Below are 25173 nucleotides of genomic sequence, written 5' to 3'. Positions count from 1 at the left end.
ATTGATTTAAATTCCAAAGTAGTGTGAAATTTTCAAATCACCAGCATTAGAAAGGGATGTAATATAATGAAAATATACAGATATCTAAATTTATAAATCTGTAAACTAAATTTTGTAAACAGGCTGATATTTCTCTCTATTAAGGGATTGTGAAGTATTGTCTTGAATTTGAAAAACACTATAAGATTTTCAGATACTCTAAAAGTTCAATATAGTACACCCTCATAAAAACTGTATAGTATTTTACACACACACACACACACACACACACACACACACACATATATATATATATATATATATATATAATAGGGTAATATGCTAATTAGACTGGGTCAATCGGATATCTTTTGGACAGTTAGGGGGCAACCAGATCAATCAGGGGACTAGTTAGGGGGTGACCAGGCTGGCAGGGGACCAGCTAGGGGGCAACCTGGCAGGAGGGCATTTAGGGGTGATCAGGCTGGCAGGAAGACAGTTAGGGATGATCAGGCAGGTAGGTAGAGTGGTTAGGGGTGACCAGGCAGGCCAGCAGGGGAGCACTTAGGGGCAATCAGGCTGTATAGGCAGTAAGGGGGTGACCAGGCTGGCAGGGTGACAATTAGGGGGTAACCAGGCCAGCAGGGGGCCAGTTAGGGGGAAATCAGGCTGGGAGGGTGACAGTTAGGGAATAACCAGGCCAGCAGGGGCCAGTTAGGGGGAAATCAGGCTGGCAAGCAGAGGCAGTAAAGGGCAATCAGGCAGGCAGGCAGGCGAGAGGTTAGGAGCCAGCACTACCAGATTGCGAGAGGGTGTAGGTTGGGCTGAGGGACCCCCCTCTCCAGTGCACAAATCTCATGCGCTGGGCCTCTTCGTGCACTTGAGGGTTGGGAGGGGGTCCCTCAGCCTGGCCTGAACCCTCTTGCAGTCCATGAGCCCTCAGGGATGTACAACTGCCAGGTTAGGCTTAACCCGGCAATCGGACATCCTTAGTACTGCTGTGAAGGCATGAGAGGCTCCCGCCACCACTGATGTGCTCACCAGCCGTGAGCCCAGATTCTGGCTGAGTGGTCGTCCCCCTGTGGAAGCACACTGACCACAAGGGTTAGCACCTGCATTGATCATTTGCCCCCTGGTGGTCAGTGCACATCATAGTGACTGGTTGTTCCACTATTTGGTCAATTTGCATATTAGCCTTTTATTATATAGGATATGAAAAACATTGAAATGAAATCATCCTATTTCTAAAAATTAAAAGCAAATTTTATGTTATAAATCTTATAATGGAAAATATACTTTTCAAAATACTGGAATAGTAAAAAGGTTTTGGAAAATTTTCAAGATGGGAAGGTAGGTCAATTTTGTTTTCCCTTGAGATCCGAGGTAAAGACCAGCCAATCCCTTACAACTGAGGTATAGACCAAGAGCCCATACTTCAGAACTCCAAGCTCCCACCATATTTATAGTGAAATGAAAACCCCTCTATGGCCTGTTTGTAAGATTTCCTACAATCTACGTCCAGCCTGATTACTCACCCAGACCTCCCATTCTGCTTCTTTTTGCTCATTGTGTTCCCACTGCAGTGGCCTATTTTCTCCTTCTCACACTCATCATGCTCTCGCTGGGTTAGCCTTCCTTGTACTGGTTGTTCCCTTTGCTTGGTATGCTTTTCTCTGGTCTTCTTTCATGGCCGCCATTTGTTCTTTAGGTCTCAGTGAAAGAATACTCTCTTGGACATTCCCCATCGAATCTTGACAATGGCACCCTACTTACTACCATCGGAGCACTGCTCCACTTTAGTTATCCAACTTTTTATTTGCCCATCTCTGTTGTCTCAGTACACTAAAATTAAGCTCCTTGAAGGCAAGAGACCTCGTTGGCATCATCAGTTGTATCCCTACCATCTAGCATAGCACTTAGAACTGTTTTTGCTTGCCATATTAGTATTATCTTTTGAGTAAATAATAAAGGTGAATCCATGTTTCCTCGTCTCCAAATTTATGCTTTTTTTCTAGGACAAACACTGGAAGCAATTTGGTGAATGGACAGACAGTGCCTCAGTCAGGAATCTGGGTTCTCTATCTCATTCCAACTCTACGAATCCTTGCTGTCTCCTCAGGTTTTCTTTTATAAGAAACAGAAGGAAACAAGATCTGTAAGGTTCTTTTTAGCTCTAAAATTTCTAATTCTGAAATCTATGGTCTTAAAAGAAATTGTCTACAAAGTTTTTTTTTTGTTTGTTTGTTTGTTTGTTTGTTTCAATGCCAAATAACTGGAAGAACATTTTAACGGTGGGTTGCTACTATAAAGAAGCATTTACCACTAAGGTCTCTGGGTAACCAAACCCTGAGAATTTACATTTTAATTTAATGTACATTCATATCAGAAAGCTACAGACGTCATATCAAACAGACAATTTGTAGGTGCATATGAATTAAAACATGGGTTTTATTATTTCATTTACATCTCTAAGAGATAATCAAATCCTTCTTTTTCATAAGACTTTAAATGAAAGTAAATTCATCGTGTATCAGTGGGATCTAAAAGGATCCATTGGAGGGTTGAAAGAAAATTGAACTGAAACATATTTATAGTAAGTGAAGTGAGGAAAAAAGCGAAAGTTTACTGATATTTACTATAGGGATTGACATTAGTGCTCCCTCTCCTCCTATCTTCTGTGTGTGAGCTGCTCTGGAATCACCTGCTACTAGTACAGGCAAGCACCACAGCAAAGAGTGGAAACCTACACACTGACAGGTAGGAGGTTACCTTCTCACTTGAACAAGCACTTTCAATGTATGGTGCTATACTTTATATGCAATTCATATACTATTATATTTTCTGATTTAGCCTATTTCACATGGATCAGTAGCTTAAAATATCTTAAAATTAATAATGGCTAAAGATGAAATTCTACCAATGGAAGTTGCACTGAACAATAGGAAAATGACAGATGATGCTTCTGTTTATTCTCAGCATTAGATCTTCTTCAACCTCATTACAAGATGAAATCAGACATTTAATTTGTTTAATTAGGCAAATTGGTCAAAAGTTAAAAAGTATCAAGAAAGCTATTTTAAGTACAATTTATAACTGATAAGAATGTAATGTGTTCGCATGGCCTGTTGAGATATTTCCAATGGTAACTGAAATCATCATAATTAACAAAGGCCTTTAATAACTAGCATCCAGAAAACCCTGTGCACTTTTTCATCTAGGGACTTTTAATCATATGCCACCTTAAATCAATACTTTATAAAATTCCACTAAACAAAGATTTAGAAGTCTCTTTTGGGGTTTTTAAATATATTAATTCAGTAGTAAATATTGAATTTATAAGTAAATATTCTTTTATAGGGAGATGCATTTTTTTTAAATAACTGATATGCATATGTAAACAAACGGTTGAAGATTCTGTTAAAAACAATCCAGTCTCCATCTTTGTATAACAGGGTAACTTTATAATGCCCATTTAATGCATTAAATTTTCTAAATTTAATGATTATTCATTGTGTTTTAAATATATATGCCATACTCTACTTCTGGAAAGAAAGAACTGGATGCAAATCTACAAGAGAATCATTCAATCTCCAAAACAACAACAAAAACACCCAAGAATCAATGTTTAAACTGTCCTTGCTAAACGAGCATGTGCCTAAGTGTGTAAAGCACTAAACATTTCTGAGCAGAGTCAAAACTTTTTAAAGAAGCCCCCAAAAACATAAGGTATAATTACTAAAAGAGATTGAATCTAATCTACCTTTTTTAAAAATTAGTTTTACAAAAATTTTCCCAATGACTCCTAATGTGGTCATATTTCACACAGGTTTGCATGCATTAATATCACTGGGAATAGTAGATCAGACCAGTGGAGATTTATGATTCAAAGCCCAACACCCGTTTTAATCATAGAGATTTCATTTTACCTACTGCAAATCACTGTCAATGATGAAACTGGCTGGATTAAATACAGGCCAACTACATCACCATTAAATATGGACAGAAAAACAGGTAGGTATAATCAATTAAAATTTTAAGTCAAAACCATCTCCCAAAATGTTTAACCTTCAGTCTTGATTTATAGCAGCTCCATTATAGAGCCCTCTCCATCCCATGGGCACCTACAGCACAGCACAATGCCACGCTGCTCTTGAGGTAGACTATGTGGACTGAACCACGTTCAATGCCCTGCACCACCAAATACCTACTGTGTGACTTAAGCTCACTAAGATTTACTTGTCTCATATGAAAATCAGTAAAATAATACTGTGTGTTACAAAAGATTAGTGTGAACTCTAAACACTGACATTGCATACACAGTATTTACTGCCTACTAAAGAATAAGAATATATATGTTAACTACTACTATAATCAAATCCAAAAATATACTATCCAAAATATTTAAAAGATTTATTTTAGATGCATACACACACACACAAAAAGCAACTCTCATTAAACCAGTTATTATACAGAAGCAATTAATATTCCATCTCTATGCCATCACCTATGTGAGGATTCAATATCAGCCATTAAAGCCTGAAACAAAGGCTACATTCTATAAGATAGTGAAAAAAGTAAAGTTAGGGGGGGGAAATCTAGACTTTGCTTCTTTAATAATTGGAATAGATTTCATCACTGATGCATATCCCTTCTAAATTGAGGTTTATTTATTTATATAAAGTAAGATAAGATCATGAAAGATTGGGCTTTTAAAAAGGCATTTAGTTAGGACATTGTGTTCAATTAATTTTAACACAGACAAGACTCTGCTAAGAAAATAAATAGTAACATAAATATGCAAGGAAATTCGGCAGGCTAGCCAAAAATCCCAGACAGGTCAAATTTTTAACATGATCAATAAAATAAAATGTAGCAAATAAATCAGCTCAATTTATCGACTTGGGAATTCAATGTTAAACTTCTTTCATTTGGAGTTTAGTCAGAAACATAGATCTTGGAATCAGGTTAATAAGAGTTTGTAATGATCTGCATTCTTTTTGCTTGCTCTGGGAATTAACTGTGCTGCTGGCTGGCACAACTCAAGTCTTGTGGGGATTTTGCTTCACTAATTTTGAGCGAATCTAAGGACTTATTGAGATAAATGTTCCTAAAACACCAAGCCAAGAACCTAAATGAATTTCAAAGCGAAGTAAAACTTAAAGTGGAATTTCATAAACAATTGTTGCTTAATAGCCTTTTTTCCCCCCCCCCCCCCCCATCTTATTTTGATGCTTACTTTTTCTTTCAAATCTGGACATATAAAACCTTTACTGATGCCAAGACCAATTTTAGCATTGTGTTCCTTTTATTCTAAATATTTTTTTAAGAAGCTACTTCAGTTTTTATTTTGTTTCACATTGTCTTAGTTATTACATCCATGCTAGAATTATATTCATAACAATAAAATGAAAAATAGTTTAATCTATTACCCTTTAATTATTTTTAATGCATACAAACAAATGTGCTCCATTTTCAGTTAAAATCACTTCAAATCAATCTTAAATTTATTGTAATAGCATTAAAATTATTCTCTTTAAAGACATACTCATTAATATTTCTGTATTACTGACTATGAGATAGGAAATGTTCTTAGTGCTTTATATGTGTTAACTAACTTTAATTTTCACACTACCTGTATGAGGTAAGTACTATGATTACCTTTATTTTACAAACCAAAGAAGTGAAAACAGAGAGACTGTGTGCCTGGGCCAATATCATCCGGCTAGAAAATGGCAGAGCTGGGATTCAAATCCCAGCAGTGACACCCCAGATTACAATCTCTCTCTTTTTTTTTAATGATATATTTTATTGATTTTTTACAGAGAGGAAGGGAGAGAGATAGAGAGTTAGAAACGTTGATGGGAGAGAAACATTGACCAGCTGTCTCTTGCACACCCCCTACTAGGGATGTGCCCGCAACCAATGTACATGCCCTTGACTGGAATCAAAGCTGGGACCTTTCAGTCTGCAGACCTACGCTCTACCACTGAGCCAAACCAGCTTCGGCCCAGAATACAATCTCTTAACACACTATAATCCACTCTGTATAACAATGTAGATAGTGATTGTGTGCGTGCGTGCGTGCGTGCGTGCGTGCGTGCGTGCGTGTGTGTGTGTGTAGTTAGTATTTAGGGGAAAACAGTTGTATACTGAATTATTTAGGAATATAATGCCATATTTCTAAATTACTTAATTCAACAACTTTTATTTACCCTAATTACAGGTTGAATCATACAGACCTTCAGTTTGATCAACTAACACAATATGTCTGATTTCATGTTTCACAGAGATTTATAATAACTTAGCTCATCAGATCTGCCCACACTTAGAACGAAATTCCTGACCAGGAATCAACTGTGACCTTCTGGTTCATAGGCAGATGCTCAACCACTGAGCATGCTGGTCAAACTGAATTGTTTTTTGTTTGTTTTTTTTTTTTTTTTTTTTAAATATATATTTTATTGATTTTGTACAGAGAGAAAGGGAGAGAGATAGAGAGTTAGAAACATCGATGAGAGAGAGTCATCGATCAGCTGCCTCCTGCACACCCCCCACCGGGGATATGCCCGCAACCAAGGCACATGCCCTTGACCGGAATCGAACCCGGGTCCCTTCAGTCCCCAAGCCGACGCTCTATCCATTGAGCTAAACCGGTCCGGCCTGAATTGGTTTTTAAATACTTAACATCTGACTGGAAAATTGTAGGGTAGCATGACCAAGTAATCAGAAGAGAGACTGTTTTTGCATTAGCCAGCACAGTGGACACAGGAAGAATCACCTTGAATTTCTAGTAAGGTTATGTGTCTTATATCTTTCCATGAGAACTGTGGCTTACCAAATAATTTTGCCCAGGTACAGTATACATACTTTTTTTTTAAGTTTCAAGGGGAAAACTTGTCTAAAAGTCTGCATTCATAATTTCTTATCATATTACACAATCCTAAGAAACATTAATTCTACCCCTTATTTTAGTCACTACTTTAGCTAAATCTGGCTGTCACCACTTATTTATTTTTATACCCACAAGGTGAATATAAATAGCATTGATCTGAGAAGCAGAATAATATAAAGTGACCCTGAGAACTTGTCTTATATTAAAGTCCCGATAGCTTCCCACAAACTGACTGATTCAGATGTAGCTAATAGAAAGATTACATTCCAAAGGAATAATTGATCACTTTAAAATACTTGTTAACCTTTAACTGAGGTTACATATCATCCTTATAATGGGCAAAATCAATGGGTTACACTTAAATATAACATTCTTTTTTGAAATCTTTATTGTTGAAAGTATTACATATGTCCCTCCTTTCCCCCACTGACCTCTTATTGCTCATCCCTGCCCCCCACATCAGGCCTCCACTACCCTATTGACTATGTCCATGTGTTTGCATATATGTATACAAGACCTTTGGTTGATCTCTTCACACCCATCCACCTACCCCCACCTTCCCTCTGAGATTCGACAGTCTGTTCCACGCTTCTGTCACTGAATCTATTTTGTTTCCTCTGTATCTTCAATAATACAATATTTCTACTGTACTGTTATTGAATTTTTCATAGATTGCTTCATCAGATAAGCAAGTCTTTAAGAAAATTATAACCACTGAAAATCCTAAAGTAATGAAAATGTGTCCCTAATCTGTCCTGATCTGTTCAATATTATAAGTAACTCATTTGTGCTAAAATAATCATGTGCTGAAGTCATTTGAACATGTACTTTAGAGATATTTATTTTAAAAGGCATATTGAGCACATAATATGCTTCAAAAGATTGAACAGGCAGGCTAGTTGTTGCTCAGCTTCCAGAGTGCCATTCATAGATGAAGTAAATGGCTTCTCCTGATGTATGCAGTTAAGGCCAGAGTAGACATGCCTAGTGACCATGGTGAGAGGAGCCAGGGTACAGAGATGGATGGGATCCAATCTCTGTCAACAATGTTAATGGAGTAGAGAGAATTTAAGTCAGTGCAGTGGACTGAGGTCTGAACAGGGGAACAGGGTACATTGTACAAATAAGAACAGAAAAACAGTCGAAACTGGTTTGGCTTTGTGGGTAGAGCATCAGTCTGTGAACTGAAAGGTCCCAGGTTCGATTCCAGTCAAGGGCATGTACCTTGGTTGTGGGCACATCCCCAGGAGGGGGTGTGCAAGAGGCAGCTGATTGATGATTCTCTCTCATCGATGTTTCTAACTCTCTATCCAACTCTCATCCTCTCTGTAAAAAATCAATAAAATATATATTTTTTAAAAAGAACAGAAAAACATATGGCATTTCTTCTTAGGAAGATACCAACAGTAAGTGTTAAACATAAGCACTAAAATTCATTATTACCTTGTGTCTAATTGGCATTTTTCTTCTGCTATGGAGCATTTTCTGGAACAGAACCCTGCTAAGTCAACTTGTTCAATAAAACCAATCATCCCAATATAACAAGGTCACCTTGGAATTTAATGTAAAATGTTAATACTCACATCCAGATCATCCTTTGCATTATAGTAGACAACTTCATTACTCTATAAAAAATATAAAAAAGAAAGCTTTATTAATTTGAGTAAAAACAAAAATATACAGGATGAAACACTAAATACAATTGATTTATATTTTAATTATTAAACCCATCATAATATTCTTTTCACAATATATTCCACAAAGATCCATAAAGATTAGCCAATATTTTCTAAGAACATATTAAAACACTATATCAGTGAGATTGGAAAAGCACATTTTGCATTGAGGGAAAATATCTCAGTGTAAGTCTGAGAACAATTTGTCAAGAAAAAAATAAAAATTTCATGCAGATAAATTACATACACACACGCACACACACACACACACACACACACACAGCCTAAACTATAAATGATAAGACAATTCAAGGAAAACGTAATACAAGCTGCTTAGTTGTTTGCTAAAACTATGACTTTTAAAAATACATATTTATCTAACACACTAATATTTTCCATTTCTACTAAGGTGGTGAATAAGTGTGTTGGCTCTTCAAGAGTAAATTTTGCCTCATAATTTGGGACATTTCTTTGAGTCTTAAAGGCTAGAACCATGCAATTTAAAAATAATCCATTTCTATTTCCTTTCCTCTCCTGAAGTGATTGAAAATACAATCTATTTTGTTTGTCTTCCGCAGTAATATGACTACTATGTAAAAAATGCTTTTTTTGTACCTCTTAATTAATTATAAATATGTATACTATAAAATTTCACTAAAAGAAAACACAATGTATAAAAAATATTTTAGGAAATTCCTTGGGAAAGATTAATGTTTCTAAAGATATGGACCCCTCTCCTCACAAAAAAAAATTCTAGCTCTTCAAACCATAATAAATATTACATAGGCAAAAGTACTCATTGATCATGGTGTCAGAATAAAAATAAAGATAAAATTGTCTCTTTTTAGTAGGCCCGCCACAGAGCCTCAGTGTATGCATGTATATTATATATGTCCAAGAGAAAAGTAGATTTTGTTTTGTTTTCCAGATTTATTTGCCACAGAACCTGGCTCCTTTTGATGCAAGAAACATACCATAAGATATAGGTATTTCTGAATACCAAACGACCAAAACAAGCCCTATATAGACAAATACGTAAAATCTTGATTCACAACACTGAATGAAACCCATGATTTCAAATGTATTTCATATAGAGTCAATAACACTTTTTTTAACTTATCATTAAGTGATCTTTTAAAAATAATTAAGTATCTAGAGATTTTTTACCATGCGTGTGAGTTCTCATTCCTGGAGCATTTCCTACAGCATTCGTTTTGAAGAAAGGTTAAAATGCAAAATCAGAACTCATCATAATCATCTGAATATACCTGAGGCACAAATCTAATATTAGTTTATTGATCCCTCATGCAACCCTGCAATTTACACTTAGGAGACAGTTTTCAATTTAAAATGTGGAGTCCATCAAACGTTAAAGCACTGAATAGATTTATCTTCATTCCAGACTTTATTTCTTCCAACTGCTTGCTTATATTTCAAAATTAAACTGTGTTGAAACTGTATTAAATACCATGCAGTTCAGTATCATCATTTTCAGCATCCATTATATACCCGAATGTACATACCGCTCTGCCAAGGAAGACACAATATAAGTAAACATACCTACCCTTTTCCTTTCAGTGAAATAATGGGTACAGGTCAATTATCTAAAGCCACTCATGTCTAAGACTACACCTGGTACATGTACTTGAGTAAAAGGACTAAATTGATTAGTAAGCTTTTTTCTTATCATCACATATAACAAATAAAGATAATTTATTTCTTAAACTTAAGATTTAGAATATCAACTACAGTCCCAGGAGAGAATTAAGTATGATAAAGAAATGGTAGTTTTAATTCAAACTACGATAAGTATTTTGATTATATTTAGATCAACTGTGCTGGAAATTAAAATAAAAACTAACATAAAGAAAACTGTTTATTTGAGAATCTCCAAATGCCTTTCCCTCTTTTACTCTACTGCATATTATACAAAACCCTATTACCTCTTCTTTTACAACCTCTGTATTGTTTCTAAAACTGTGATTGAAAAAATGTCTATTGCCAAGTTTATTTAAATTTTATACATTTGTACAAGTCTTTCTGGACTTTGAAATACATGTAATTCAAAAAGCTGACATTTTTTTTTCTTTTATGTGAATTATGAAAAATACATTGATCACAAAATAATAGTTCATGTCAAATATTCACACCCCTTCTAAAATGGGTAATTTGTATTTATACTTTTTTATTTTATTTTATTTATTATTTTATTTTATTTTATTTTATTTTATTTTATTTATTATTGACTTCAGAGAGGAAGGAAGACAGATAGAAACATTAATGATGAAAGAGAATCACTGATCAGTGGCCTCCTGTATGCTCCCTACTGGGGATTGAGCCCGCAACCCAGGCATGTGCCCTTCACTGGAATGGAACCAGGGACCCTTTAATCTGTAGGCCAACCCTCTGTCCAGTGAAATAAACAAGCTAGGGCATATTTCTATTTTTAAAAAGCTCTTTCTTTATACAAGGTCAATTTCTTACATGGTCAAAATATAAATGAGAAGGAAAACAATAGTGTCACTTTCACTGCCTTACAACAAAATGTCTTCTCCAATAAATGTGACATTGCTTTTGGCCTGGAAACATTTTTTATAAATATACTTTCCTTTTTGGAACCTCAAAACTTGCATGGGTAGCATGCACATTTCATTAGTCCTTTATTTTACCTAATAGAAAAGCTCTACTGATCAATTTTAGCAAATATGAATCCAAGTAACAATTTGGAGAAACTATAATTGTGCATTTAATTTGTCATCCCAATCCAACTACATGGCAGTTTGGCAATAAAATACAAACATTCACAGGGCACTGAATTTATATAAATTTTTGCTACATAACAATAGTTTTCCAGACTCAGTTCATCATACTTTTTTATGGAAAATTGCAGTGATTTGTTTTAGTGTGGCTTATAGTATTGGAATTATTTGAATCAGAAAAAAAAAAATTAAATGTAAGCTTGAGGAAAAACATGGTTTGGCGCAACTGTAAAGTTATAAATCAATTTCATTTATAACCATCTCTTTTGCCATATAAAAATACATATTAGTTCTGTACATAAGGATGTACATTAAGACCTGTGCTGCTTCTGTTGGTAATGCAGACTGGAATAGCGACTGTGAAAAACAATAGAGTTAATGCAAAAAACTAAAAATGGGACTGCCTTCTGACCCAGCAATTCTACTTCCGAGTATATATCCGGAGAAACCCAAACACTAGTTCAAAAGAATATATGCTCCCCTATGCTCATTGCAGCATTATTTACAATAGTCAAGATTTGTAGGCAGCCTAAGTGTCCATTAGTAGATAAGTAGAAAAGGACAGAGGTTTTGATTAGTAAAGGAATTAAGAAGTACAAATTGATAGTTATAAAATAGTCGTGAGGATGTAAAGTATAGCATAAATAATGAATATAGTAAATAACAGCTATAATTACATATGGTGTCAGGTGGCTGCTAGAAATATCAGGGGAACACTTTGGTAAAGTATATGATTGTCTAACCACTGAGCTGTATACCTGGAACTAATACAAAGTAGTACTGAATATAAACTGTAATAGAAAAAGAAAAAAAGAAAAAGAAAATACAAAAAAATCAACATTGAAAATTACTTAAATGTAAGGTCAATGTATTAGTGCAATTAATATTACAAATGATGGGTCAAAATCTAAATAACAAGCATGTTTAAAAACTAAATTGCTTCCAATGAAACAAGACATAGATGTAGTTCTATTTATATTTGTTTAGACAATTTTCAATACAAGTATTTTATATTACTTGTTAACACGAAAAAGAATGTGAAGCTTTGTTAAACCAAATAAGTATAAAATCAAATGACTCAAATCATGGGAGCACCAAAATATATCCAGAACCAATCTTAACCAGGTTGGGATAAAAGACAACTTTCAGGAATATTGGACAATTCACTCTGAATCAGCACTGCTTCTTTGTTCCCATGTTTTCATAGGGATGGATTTTAGTTAAACTCTGTCTGGCTGCTGTGTGTCTCAGTTGTTGAGTGTCAACCTATGAACCAGGATATGAGGGCATCTGCCTGGGTTGCAGGCTTGATTCCCAGTGGGGGGTGTGCAGGAGGCAACAGATCAATGATTCTTTCTCATCACCGGTTTCCCTCTCTCCCTCTCCTTTCCTCTCTGAGATAAATAAAAATATTTTTAAATGAATTCTGTGCTAAAGCAAAATTAGGAAACAGTGTAAAGACAGCCTTATGTCCTGAGGGGGTATAATTAAAGAGGAGTCAAAAGAATGACCTGCATTCCTTCTCCCTTTACTCTATGGAGACTTTGAGATCTTATGACCAACAGAGGGAGACAGTCCCCACTTATTCTACAATTTTGGCGACTTCACTCTGTGCTTGGTTTAGGAAACAAAGACGAAGACTCCCCTCCAACCATATGGAGCAAGTTCCTGCTTCCCATCTCACATGGGGCAAGAACTTGAGGTAGCTGAGCCAATCCCTCTAAAACTGAAGAATAACTCTTATTTGCCCTGACCACATAAATTAACTGTCCCACGTTTCAAAATAGGTGAAGATTAAGAATTTCAGGTAGTTGTAAAAGTCTCCCCATTTTGATCAGTTCAAGCATGTGTATTTGAGAATGTGCATGTGTGTGTTTCTTAATCATTTATCTACCCTATTACTCAAAATCCCCTCAGTCCCTTCTTCAGGAGTACATAGTTATACCAGTATATTTTAACATTTCAACTAATTAGCATATCTACTAATTATTACAGGCATATATAATAAAATTGAGTTATCTTGTTTATCATATTTCAGGCTAAATGTTTTTATGCAAATTATTCAACATTACCTTGGAAGTTATTTCTATCTCAAACACAGAAGTTTTCAGTGGATTTCAGTGTATTCCATGCCTTACAAGAGGATAAAGCATGCAATGGCCTCAAAGGAGATTTGTACATGAGTTAAGCCTTTGGAGAGCTATTTGTCATAATTTAAGCACCACCAGATGACAAGAACAAATTGTTTCATTTCTGATTTTAACCAAGTAGCTTAGTTATTTATTATCTCCTTCAAACAAATTTACCCAAATTGTCTATGCTAATATAATACTGCTGCTTACTGAAATTTAAAACACCCCCAGCAAGTTGAGAGATAAATTACTTTAGTTTCCCAGCATCTATTGGGAGTCAAACATTAAATCTGGGCAAAATAGACCATTCCATCTTTAAAATGGCAGTGAGTGACAGTCCCTTGCATGACACTTTCCTATAAAAGTTGGCCTCTGATGAATAGTTGATGTTAAAAATTCGAAGCATAAGTACAAAGCTTCTACATGGAAGTGAGATGCTGCCAGGAATATGATTTAAATATTGGATCGAAAAATTAGGATTTTATAGCCAACATCTGAAATATATACACATTCAAAATTCAAATAGAGATGAACTCCCGGTCCAATTTATTAATTCTCCTTTCTTCACAATACCCTTGGCTCTGCAAAATGATCCACAACCTGGCAAATTTCCAGCAACACTATTGTCTGCTAAAGATTTTGTTTAAATCTCATTATTATGGTCATTTTTATCACTCTTAAATTCCAAATATGAAGTCAGTCAGATAAACATTAAGCATTCTCTTATCTGTAAATGAGTTATGTTAAAAATTCCTATCAACAAATAATTCCTAGCCCATAATTTAGCTCAAATCACTTATAACTCAAATTTTGTGATTAATATACCTTTGTAGCAATGTGACCTGGTAACCATACACCACTGCTCCTGACTGTGCCCAGGTAAGCCATGGTACACGGGATGAGGTAACCAGCATCACTGTAGCCTGTGTGAATAAAAGAACTCAGGAACTCATGTGGGTATGCTTGCCCAGCCATGAGTGTGGTTGGGTGTGCATGCATGGGAGCACGGATGGCATGGGGGAAGAATATGAATGGAATGAATGTTTCCAAAGATAGCTTAAAGTAGATGAAGTAAACTGAAAATGGTCTTTGAGAAAAGAAAATATGTTTGTGTCATTACATTTTTGTGAGGTTTGGATTGTCTGAGTATATTGTTTATAAAGATAAAAAAGAAAAGGAAAGAACACTCATCAAACTAAAGATTAATGTTGCCAGATTAATGGACTGAAGACATGTGACAACCCTACTTTCATATTATGTGCCAGGAGGTAATAAATAACACAACTGATAAGTTTAGCACAGTGCCTGTATGACCTGTATATGTTATCAGCTATTCTTCTATATATTGAAAAAGAAAAATCAGGATTATCCATAAAATTTATGTTAGTTTTATCTGATACTTATATGAATTCAAATAAATGATTATAATTTTATTTCCTTAGGTCAGTTATTGTAGTATGCTGTGTGTCTATTTCATTCATTTAAAGTCATTAAAGTCATTTTTTTTAAAGACTCCATGTAGCAGAGTAAAGAAGTAAAATTAATTCCTATTATTTTTAATTGGATAAATTAGATGAGATGCATTTTTAAGGAAGTCTAATGCAAGCAGGATGCATATTGAACCATAAGTGATTACATTACACTTGTTGCTGTGCTCCAAACATATCCATTTTATGCACTCTTCCCAAACCCACTTCTCACACATCAATCCTCACTGATCCCTGCCCAACCTTAGTAAACCAAAACTGTGGAATCCTGCTGGAGAGAATTATACAGCAAGCCTCATACAGAGTAAGTCCCCAGTTCTCACAGTGTAAAACCTAGGATAAGCAAGTGTGGATTTGCTTTGTTTGGTAAATTTTCTTCTTTTTAGAAATGCTACTATCTGAAAAAACGGTTTCTTCCAATCATGTGATTCCATTTGGCTGACAACACAACTCCTGTAATGACAGAAATCTACTCTAATGACAGAAATTGCAGGTGCCTAAATCTGTCCACTTACAGTATTTCATTTTCCTGTAACTTTTTCAGAAATATTCCACTTTCCATGAGTAGTTATGGTCGTGAAAGATAAGCTGCTTAAAATCTCTGTGCCAGATTCCCTCCATCTCCATGCTTCTTAGTTTTAGAACCAATAATCTATTATTTTTCTTAAGATGAAAAATAATTTAGAATGTGGTCTCTAACTCCAACAACTGACAGCACTAATACAAATACCACATGCCCCACAATGCTCTTTTCCATTTTAATTCATGTTACTAACAGTTAGTAATAGCATTTGCTTGAACTTTAATTTTTGTTGGTGGCATGATGAAAACATAATTACCGAAAAACCTCAATATAACAAACTAAGTTGGGTGAAGGGGTGTCCACTGAAGCTGAAAGCCTGTTATACAATAAAGTAGGTTTTCTGAGTGCATATGTTAAAAAAAATTGACAAATATTTTCTGAGAGCATAGCTCAATCAATAAATGACTTTAAAGTGCTTAAGCAGTGACTAGTTAGCAGGTGACTTTTTTAGGCTTTGATTCCTTAGCTATAAAATGATGAGTTAGTTGACAAATACAGTCTAGAATCTTTCCACATAGATAGTTCTATGTTTTCACTGAGTAATTGTTTTGCTGTAGATCACAGAAGACCTAGTAGCTATGTTCCTCTATTTTTCACAATAAGTCTGTGATTCTTCTCAAGTGAACACCCAACAGAACTTAGACATCTTTCAATTCTGAAAGGGAAAGGGAAAGATTTAGCTTTGTTTTGTTTTTTTAGCTGAAATCTCTCTGACATATCTCTGTAGAAACATATAAAAGTGTAATAACTTCTACATCATGATTTTTCTTTATATCTTGAGAGGTCAAGTCAAAGTATATGCAATTATCCCTGAAAAATAATAACCGTATTTCTGAGGATGCCTGTGTTGAAATAAAAACCTTATATAAGATTAAATCAACCCCTTTGTTCATACCAATCTGGCAGTCTCTCCATTATGGCATAAAAGAATTGCTCAAGATCAACCACTTCTGTCTTTCATTAATATTATGAAATGCCATGCAGTTGTATTGTAACCAATAGAAATCTTTTTTACAGGTGATAGAGTACATTTTAAAGTTGTTCCACTTCTCTGTAAAAATAATTTTACTAACAGTACAAAGAAAAAAAAGCTTATTGCAGAAGAAAATAAATGAAATAAATACTAAAAATTTAAAAAGCATGACATTCCATCTGAATAATATATAAATGCTTTGAAAACAAATAAAAATTCCTAATAGCCTCAACTTCATTAGCCTAGTTTTAGAAACTGTATTTAATTAAGTTATATTTCAAAGAGCTTCTAAATTCAAACTGTTCATTGATTCAGATATAATTTGTCTTTAATTAAAACATGCATAATTGCTAAAGTGTTAATTATATTGAATAGAAGCCACAATTCAAAATTTCTCAAGGTATCCAAGACTCTCAACATAGTCCTAGTTCAGTTGTATACTGCATTTCACCTTTCACTCAAATTTTTAAAAAGGAGGGACAGGGAAAGGGAACTCTGTGGACAATTCTTAATTCCTCAGGCATACGTCTGCAAATTATTTAATTTTTATAAGGTATAATTATTTAGAAAAATGTATTTTTTTTGCTTGGGAGTATTAAATAAAACCTTTACATTTTTCAAAATATTATACACAAAGTTGTACCAAGCAGAGACAGCATGATACAATACAAATGCACTAAATGACAAATTAAAAGATCTGAATTTTATTCCTTGGTGCAATTCTTAGCCTGTGTTAGCAAGCAAACAAATTCACCAATTCACCTATTCAAAGTTGTTTTGTCTTCTCATTTATCAGCTAGACAAAGAACTCCAATCTCAAAGGACTGCAGTTATAATTTAATGCTATAATTTATCTGAAAGAACTTTTCAAAGTTTAAAGATATATATATATATATAATATTAATATGTTTATACAGCACATAAATTATTTTATAACTGACACAATTTTAATGAAGGCTACAGTTTAATATACAATTATTTAGTATCTTAGATACTTGTTTCAGTAATATAATTATACAAATAAAATAGAATAAGAGAAGGTTGAAACACTGAATAAAAAGTAAAAAAGATATTTATTTTGGTTAAGTGCAAATGATAAAATTTCAGTAGTTTTAAGTAAGAAAGTGAGGTAAAATATTAACTGGACAACTAAAGGACTTGCCTAAATGAAGTTATTTTAATTACAAGAGGTTACTTCAGTGGGGAGCAAAAACATTGCCAAGAAGCTGAGATAATTAGAGAGTTGTCTGCATTTTAAACTGTGCTTCCAGATGTGTTAAGGGAACAAAGGAACACATCAGCATATTCATCTTTGATCACACTGACTTCTTTCCTAGTGCATGGGAAACTCAGTATGAAAAATATTTTCCATTTTAAAGAATCAAGAAATTTCAGTCAATATTCAGGTGAGAAGTCTGAAGAGAATATATTAGCAGCTAATTAACCTCTGCAAACACAATGTCCTCTCCACAAAATTAGAAGGCTGTGTTCTTTCCTCTGTTGTGGATTTTGGTTACTTTCATGGATTACTTGTTTAGTAAAAATATGGCAGCTCTATAAACACCCCAGAGAAACAAGTGAAATGAAAGCAAATCAAAAAAAGCTACCACCCAAATTTTACACTCAAAAAGCTAAATTTTCAAATTATACCCAGAGTACAAGATAAACCTAAATGTGTTTAATCAAAGCTGATAAATACCACTATACATAATGTTCTTTTCTGTCAAGATCAAGTACATGTACAAAAATCAGTTATGGAATTGGCCTGGTTTTGTTTAAAAATTGCTTAGAGATTGCTCAAAGCAGAAATCAGGTCTTAATAAATTTAGAAAGCTTTAGGAAAGCTTCAGCTAAGGAGTTTCATGTAAGAGCTTGAGAAAATATTGGTATTTATAGTATAGCTTTGCTGAATAAAACAGAGAACACCCAATTAAATTTTAATTTCATATATATATATATATATATATATATATATATATATATATATTAGTAAAAGGATGTGTTCCAAACTTATACAAATGATGTTTGTTTATCTGAAATTCAAAATACTGGCCATTCTGTACTTTCATGTGCTAAATATAGCAACCCAAATTTGTAAGATATTATTTTATAATTTAAAAATTTTAATAGGATTTCTGACAAGTTTAAAATTATTGTTGTGAAAGTTTTTTTCTGAAGATGGATGATGCATTAATTACTAGCTTTGAAATTAAATCTGGAACAATGATCTCAAATGACATCAAATTACAAACTGCTCTAGTCTTTTAAAAACCACCCAAAAGGCCAAAGAGCATTTGTTCTTCAAAGTTGAAGTAAATCTTTAGTCAAATGCATTGTATGTTGAAATGGCATTTCCAATTTCACCTAGATAATTACCTGGTCTGTTCATTTAATTCTCATTTTGTATTCCACTAAGGAATCATCAAAACAGGTGCACTGATAATTCAGCAGCAGTTTATTATTTTGGGATGCTTTGCTAAAACTTATAATAGAAAAACATAGCTGTCTTCTCACAGAACACCTATGTCGATTTCTATGACCTGATCATGCAAGTAGTTAACCACTTACATTCAAACTTTCAATTGATCCTATGATTCCTCCAAACTTATACTGTTCTTCAAACAATCTCTCTCTCTCTCTCTCTCTCTCTTCTCTCTCTCTCTCTCTCTCTCTCTCTCGATATGCAATATAAACCTCCATAACTGATGAGTATATTTGTATACACACACAAAATAGGCAACAGTCTAATACCATTCTTTAAGATTTCTTTATATCTTTAACACAAACTTTAAGTAAAATTCTTAAGAAATGTGTTTGTTTTGTAATATAAAGAGAACCAAGAACCTAAGATTACCATCAGCATTTTTCTTCCCACTAGAGAAAAGAATGATACAGCATGTACATAAAACATATACAATGAGTGACCAGATTATTATGATCTCTGAACGTATATCAACCTGGCCACTCAGAGTGTGTGTGTGTGTGTGTGTGTGTGTGTGTGTGTTTTGTGTTTGAGGCCCAGTGCATGAATTCATGCATGGGTGGGTTCCGGCCAGCCTGGCCAGGGGAAGGTGACATGGGCAGTTGACTGGCTTGCCTGCTGGTCAAACTCCAGGTTGAGAGGACAATTTGCATATTAGCCTTTTATTACATTGAGTGGACAGATTATTATGCATTCAGAGATCATAATAACCTGACCACTCAGTGTATATGCTCACACAAATATTGAAAAAAATTACACTGAACTTGATCTTTGTAGAGCCATCATTTATAAAACAAGATATGAACAATAATAATGAAAATAATATCCTTTTCTTGATAATTTAATGTGGAAACATACTACCTCATGAACTGATCACCTCAAATATTAAGGAGATGTGTATTATTATAGTTTATAGGTGAGGAAACAAAGATTGAAGAAGGTAAGCCAATTTCTCAAAGTTACATAGAGAACAGCAAAATAGAATTTAAATCTAAGTCTATCGAACATCACAGCTTACATAATTTCCTCCAGAAGAAATGAATACTCTATGTTTATTTAGTAACATTAAATTAGTATACTACATATTTTTAAATTGTGAATATTCAATAAATATGGTGATAAACACTAGAAGCATCCATAGTATGGAAACATCAAATCCCAAACCTCTCAACTTCTGAATCACAATGTTCCTTCCTGGTGAGGTTCTGAAATGCTATTTTTTTGCAGTTAGCAGAAGGAAATCAAAGCAAGAAGTTTCGCCAGATTGGTCTGTATTTCACTAGAGGGCAGCCAAGATAGAGAGCTAAAAGTCAAGAAGCACACTCCAGTATATTACCAAACTACTGTTTGGATAAATACATTCAGCATGGTATGTTTGCTTAGATACTATCAATATTCATTAGGTATTTTATTTGACCCTTAAACAATTTTTGGGACATGAAATTTACTTAAAAAAAAGGTTTAAAACTACAAATTAATTTTTATATAATTAAAGACATATTGGTAATATGTAAAATTTAGAATATTAAATGCAAACCAAAATGTAACTACAAATTAGTTAAAGGCATGATTTAAAAAAATTAATTGACATAAAATACATCGACACACTAGGCAATCAACTGTCTCCACTTTTGCTTTAATTCAATAAGCATTGCTTTTAAATTTAGGGACAATCAGGGCAAATAACACCCATATAATTGCTTGTTTTGTTGATTTCTCTTTACTTTTGGATCAGGTATCCCAGCAGGAAGCCCTTTGTCATCAAATTGCATGTCATAAAAGAAAGCTGCAGGCCAGAGAACAGCAATTCAAGTTAAATCCCTGACACGTGTAAGTCTTTTTTTTTTTTTTTTAATTGATTTTTTACAGAGAGAAAGGGAGAGAGATAGAGAGCTAGAAACGTCAATGAGAGAGAAACATCGACCAGCTGCCTCTTGCACACCCCCCACCGGGGATGTGCCCACAACCAATGTACATGCCCTTGACCGGAATCGAACCTGGGACCCTTCAGTCCGCAGGCCGACGCTCTACCACTGAGCCAAACCGGTTTCGGCAGAAATCAGTTCTCTTGATTGTTCTGTGTAATCAACTTTCACTCTATAATCCCTAGTAATTTATCCAGAGGAAATGAGTACCCAGCTTTTTTGTTGTTGTTGCTAATTCTCAGCGGAGGATATTTTCCCCATTGATTTCTAGACAAAGTGGAAGGGAGAGGAGGAGACTGAGAGAAACATCAATGTGAGAGAGACACATGGATTGGTGGTCTCCCTCCAGCAAGCACCCAGACCAGAGCCAGGCATAGAGCCTGCAACCAATGTATGTGCCCTTGACCAGAATCAAATCTGGGACCCTTCAGTCTGCAGGCCCACACTCCAAGTACTGAACCAAACACTAGGGCCCCAACTTTTTAAAAAAAAATTACATTTTTTTTTCATTTACATGCTCTGCACCTCTTAACAAGTATCTAAATAATTGGGGGAAAGACTCTCTTTTTAGTGAAATTATAAACTAATATTTCTCCACCCAAAAGGAGAGATTCATCTGTACAACTAAGCTATTATTCATTAATAATTTGCAATGTTTTTCTTTTTTCTTCATTTTATAAACAGAATTCAGAAGGGAAATGAAATGGGAATCTAAGCAACTTCTCTTCATGAAAATGTGCTTAGTCTTTTCCACAAAGACCTCCTTAAACTTATTACCAACAGGTGAAAGTTGCTTACATTTTCCTGTTTTCACATTACCAATTTGCCTAGCATTACGTGATTCAGTAGACTTCCTATCAAACTAAAAAATAGATACCTAATACCCCTTGAAATCAAAGTATTTTGATTAATTTAATTTGCTCCACAGTAACCTTGAATTTTACTTATGAAGATTTTCAAAACTGTTGAGAGATACGGCTTCCTGCCAGTTTCAGGCTGAACTATGAATTATAGTGCAATTGCCATCTTTATTAATTGGAATTCACAAAGCTTCCAATATGGCCTAGCAGTGCTTTTGTGGAGAGACCTTGGCTTTCCTTGTCATTGCTGCCTTTTTTCCTGTGAGTCACATAGTATGACTCAAGACAATTTATAATCATCCACGAAATACACTTGACATTTGAGAGTACTAAGAAAGGAAACAATGCAAGTGGGCCATAAAGAGTGCCATGCCAGAGAATCCAATGTTCTACAGTTCCCAGCATCCTGTCAGTGCTATTCTTCTGTGTGCATTCAAATAAGAAAATAGAGTTTGATGAAAATGGCATACAATGTGATTATCCATTTGTGGCATAAAATGATTCATGTTTCCCACTATTCTCCCTTGCAAACTAATAACTAATTATGAATCAGAATTTAGAATTAAAAGCCTGTGAGATAGAAGAAACATTTAAATTAAAAATCTAGGCTATTAAATTAATGCGTTAACTTTCCGAATCAGAATTTCAGAGAAGCTCCTGTAAAAACTAGAGAAACTTCTGCGAAGCCTCAGGATTAACATCCATCACAATAACATAACAGAAACATTGATATTCTCTGGCAGGTCCGTTTGTTTCCCTTCCAGCCAAAGAAATAGGCTGAAGTCGTCTTGAATATATGATTTAGCCATCTTCACTCATCACAAGGATGATGAAAAAGAAGTTAGCATGGAACGATCAAATATCTATTATAGATGTGTTGCAAGTTGGATTTTGTAATCTATTCAGACTGTAACTAATGCTCTATTTCAAAACAAAAATGCTCAGAGCATAAAAACTCTTGAGAATTTCAAATAAAAGTGCAGAAATGTAGAATGTATTAGATTTTATCAGTCATGAGCTGTAAGGTAATGAGATTTCAACACTCACCCAAACACTATGAGTGCAGAAACATTTTTAGGACATTTTACAAGCTTAAAATTGCTGTGCTAAATATTTATTTGTTTGTTTGTTTGTTTGTTTTGCTCAGAGCAAGAACAGAACTGATCAAAATGGACGTATTAATTCCATATTATCTTTTTTATTTAACATTTCACAGTCACTTGCCTTGCATATCTTTAAAAAAAAATGTTTCAGTAAGGAAACAGCACATTTGCCTCCTCTATTAAAATTATCATTTTTTGAGAACTTCCAAAATGCTAGGCATATTTATATAAACTATCTCATTTAATTTGGGAATATGAATATATTGATATATAGCAACAGGATCCTCCAGGCTTAACCTGGCATATGGCAATATAGGTTAGGAGTTGGAAAATTATCAGGAATCTGTTTAATGCATTCACTTGCTGAGGGTCAATGGATTATTTCCTTAAAAAGGAGAAATACACGGACAAGAGTTCATGGGGACATTGGGGAGATGAGAATAAGGCAAGAAATCAGTCTCCTTAAACTCTCTCAGACAAAGGTGTTACTGCCCTCACTGACAGAGTACTTTATAAATAATGAATGAGCTGATTTCTTCAGGAATTTTGTGACACATGGAATATGAGAACTAGTTTCAAAGCCCTAGTGATTTAAAATCTATAGGGTTGGTATTTTCATTACTGGGTGTTTTTAAATATACTTTTTATTTATTTATTTTTTTATTGATTAAGGTATTACATGTGTCCCCACCCCCACCCCACTGCCATACATGCCCTCTTGCTCCTTATTGGTTATATGGCATTCAAATATTTTCTCCAGTTTTGTAGGTTGTCTTTCACTCTGTTGATTGCTTGCTTTACAGAAGCACTTTAGTTTTGCATAGTCTCGCTTGCTTATTTTTGTTTTTGTTGCCTATGCCTGTTCCATGTCCATGGAACCATTGCCAAGAACAATGTCATAAAGCTTTCCCTATGTTTTAGACTAGGAGTTACACAGCTTCATATCTTATGTTTAAGTCTTTCAATTAGACAAGTGTTGGCAAGAATATGAAAAATTTGGAACACTTACACATTGTTGGTGGGAAGATATAATGGTGCCTCTGATGCTGTTGTAATTAACCTAGTGATTAATAACAGGAAAGGGGCAGAGGGGAAGGCCAAAGATGATAGGCATGTCACTTGGGCAGCTTTGCCAGAAAGCTAAAGCTTTACACTCTCCATGGAGACAGGGCTCTATTCACCACACATTGCTGGGGGAAGGGATTGGACAGGGTGTAAGACAGATGCATGCTCAGTAAAGGTGGGGTCATGTCAGAAAGGTTCTGTCTGTCAGTCACACCTGGGAACAGGTCATTGGCCAGTATAGGCATTGCTGGGAACAGGTCATTGGCCAGTATAGAAAAACAAATCAGTTTCACTAAAAGAGATGTTAACAGGAAGCCAGGAAGGCTGGACAACAACCTTAATTGCTCTAACCACTCACCCTTTAGTTGAGACATTGTTAGCTGAAGCAGCTTCCACCTTGTTTATCCCGTGTAAATTTCTGTTATTTCCTGCCTAAAGGCTACATGTAAATTTCTGTTTATGTTGCCTAAGATGTCTTCCCCAAAGCCTCAATAAAAAGGGGATGGCAAGGCCAGAGCAGGAGTAGTTCTCCCACTAGAATTGGACTACCGCCTGGCCCCCCATATCGCCAAGTTGAATTTCTTCAAGTCTCAAGTCTCTTCATTTGTGTGCAGCCCTTCTCCAGAACCTGAACCCTGAATTGGAACTCTTTGTACATGGGCTGTGAAAGAGAAACGTATAAGACATAGCCATTGCACGGGTGTGAAATTTGGGATATTTCAGTCCCTAAACAAAGGAACTCACTCTCTCGGTTCCTCTTGGCATGTTGTGCTGCACTCTTGGCTCCCCTGCATTCATCCACATGGTGGACTCCACACCCTGAACTAATGGTCTACACCTAGCCCAATACTGAACTGGGCCCAGCTGCAATATGGGATAGAAATTCTGGACACTGGCTTTTATTTTAGCTCTACTGAAATCCCAGCTGCACTTCTCCCAGGACTGAACTAAGAGAAACGGGAAGCTGGAAAGCCAGGAATATAATTCTGCTCTTGCGGGAAGGGTGGCAAATAAAGCACAACAGTCATGGGAGCTGACAGATGCTCCATGGACTATGTGGGTATCCATCCAGGGACTTGTGTCAACCTGCTTGTGAACACCTGAGTCAAATCTTGGGGTTTCTGGAAAATATTTTTCTTGGTCGAGAGTACTCACAGGAACATAGAAAAATAATTACTGAGCATCTTACAGAGATAATTATGCTGGTGGAGACTATAGAGCTATTATACAGAAAACCACAGGCCCAAAATGGCTGCA

General features: G+C 35.0%; 1 protein-coding gene across 8 annotated transcripts in view; it reads right to left on the bottom strand.

The window, feature by feature from the left end:
- The window catches only part of CACNA2D1 (calcium voltage-gated channel auxiliary subunit alpha2delta 1), a 337271-nt gene that overhangs the window by 139252 nt on the left and 172846 nt on the right, over nt 1-25173 (bottom strand). For all 8 annotated transcript variants that reach the window (XM_036429577.2, XM_036429576.2, XM_036429578.2 and 5 more), the window contains exon 5: nt 8455-8496. In XM_036429577.2, coding sequence (XP_036285470.1) covers nt 8455-8496 — 42 coding nt within the window. The remainder of the gene's footprint in view (nt 1-8454; nt 8497-25173) is intronic.

This window comes from Pipistrellus kuhlii, unplaced genomic scaffold (genome assembly GCF_014108245.1).
Source record: "Pipistrellus kuhlii isolate mPipKuh1 unplaced genomic scaffold, mPipKuh1.p scaffold_m20_p_10, whole genome shotgun sequence".
Lineage (NCBI taxonomy): Eukaryota > Metazoa > Chordata > Mammalia > Chiroptera > Vespertilionidae > Pipistrellus > Pipistrellus kuhlii.
This window is presented reverse-complemented; position numbering and strand designations above follow the sequence as displayed.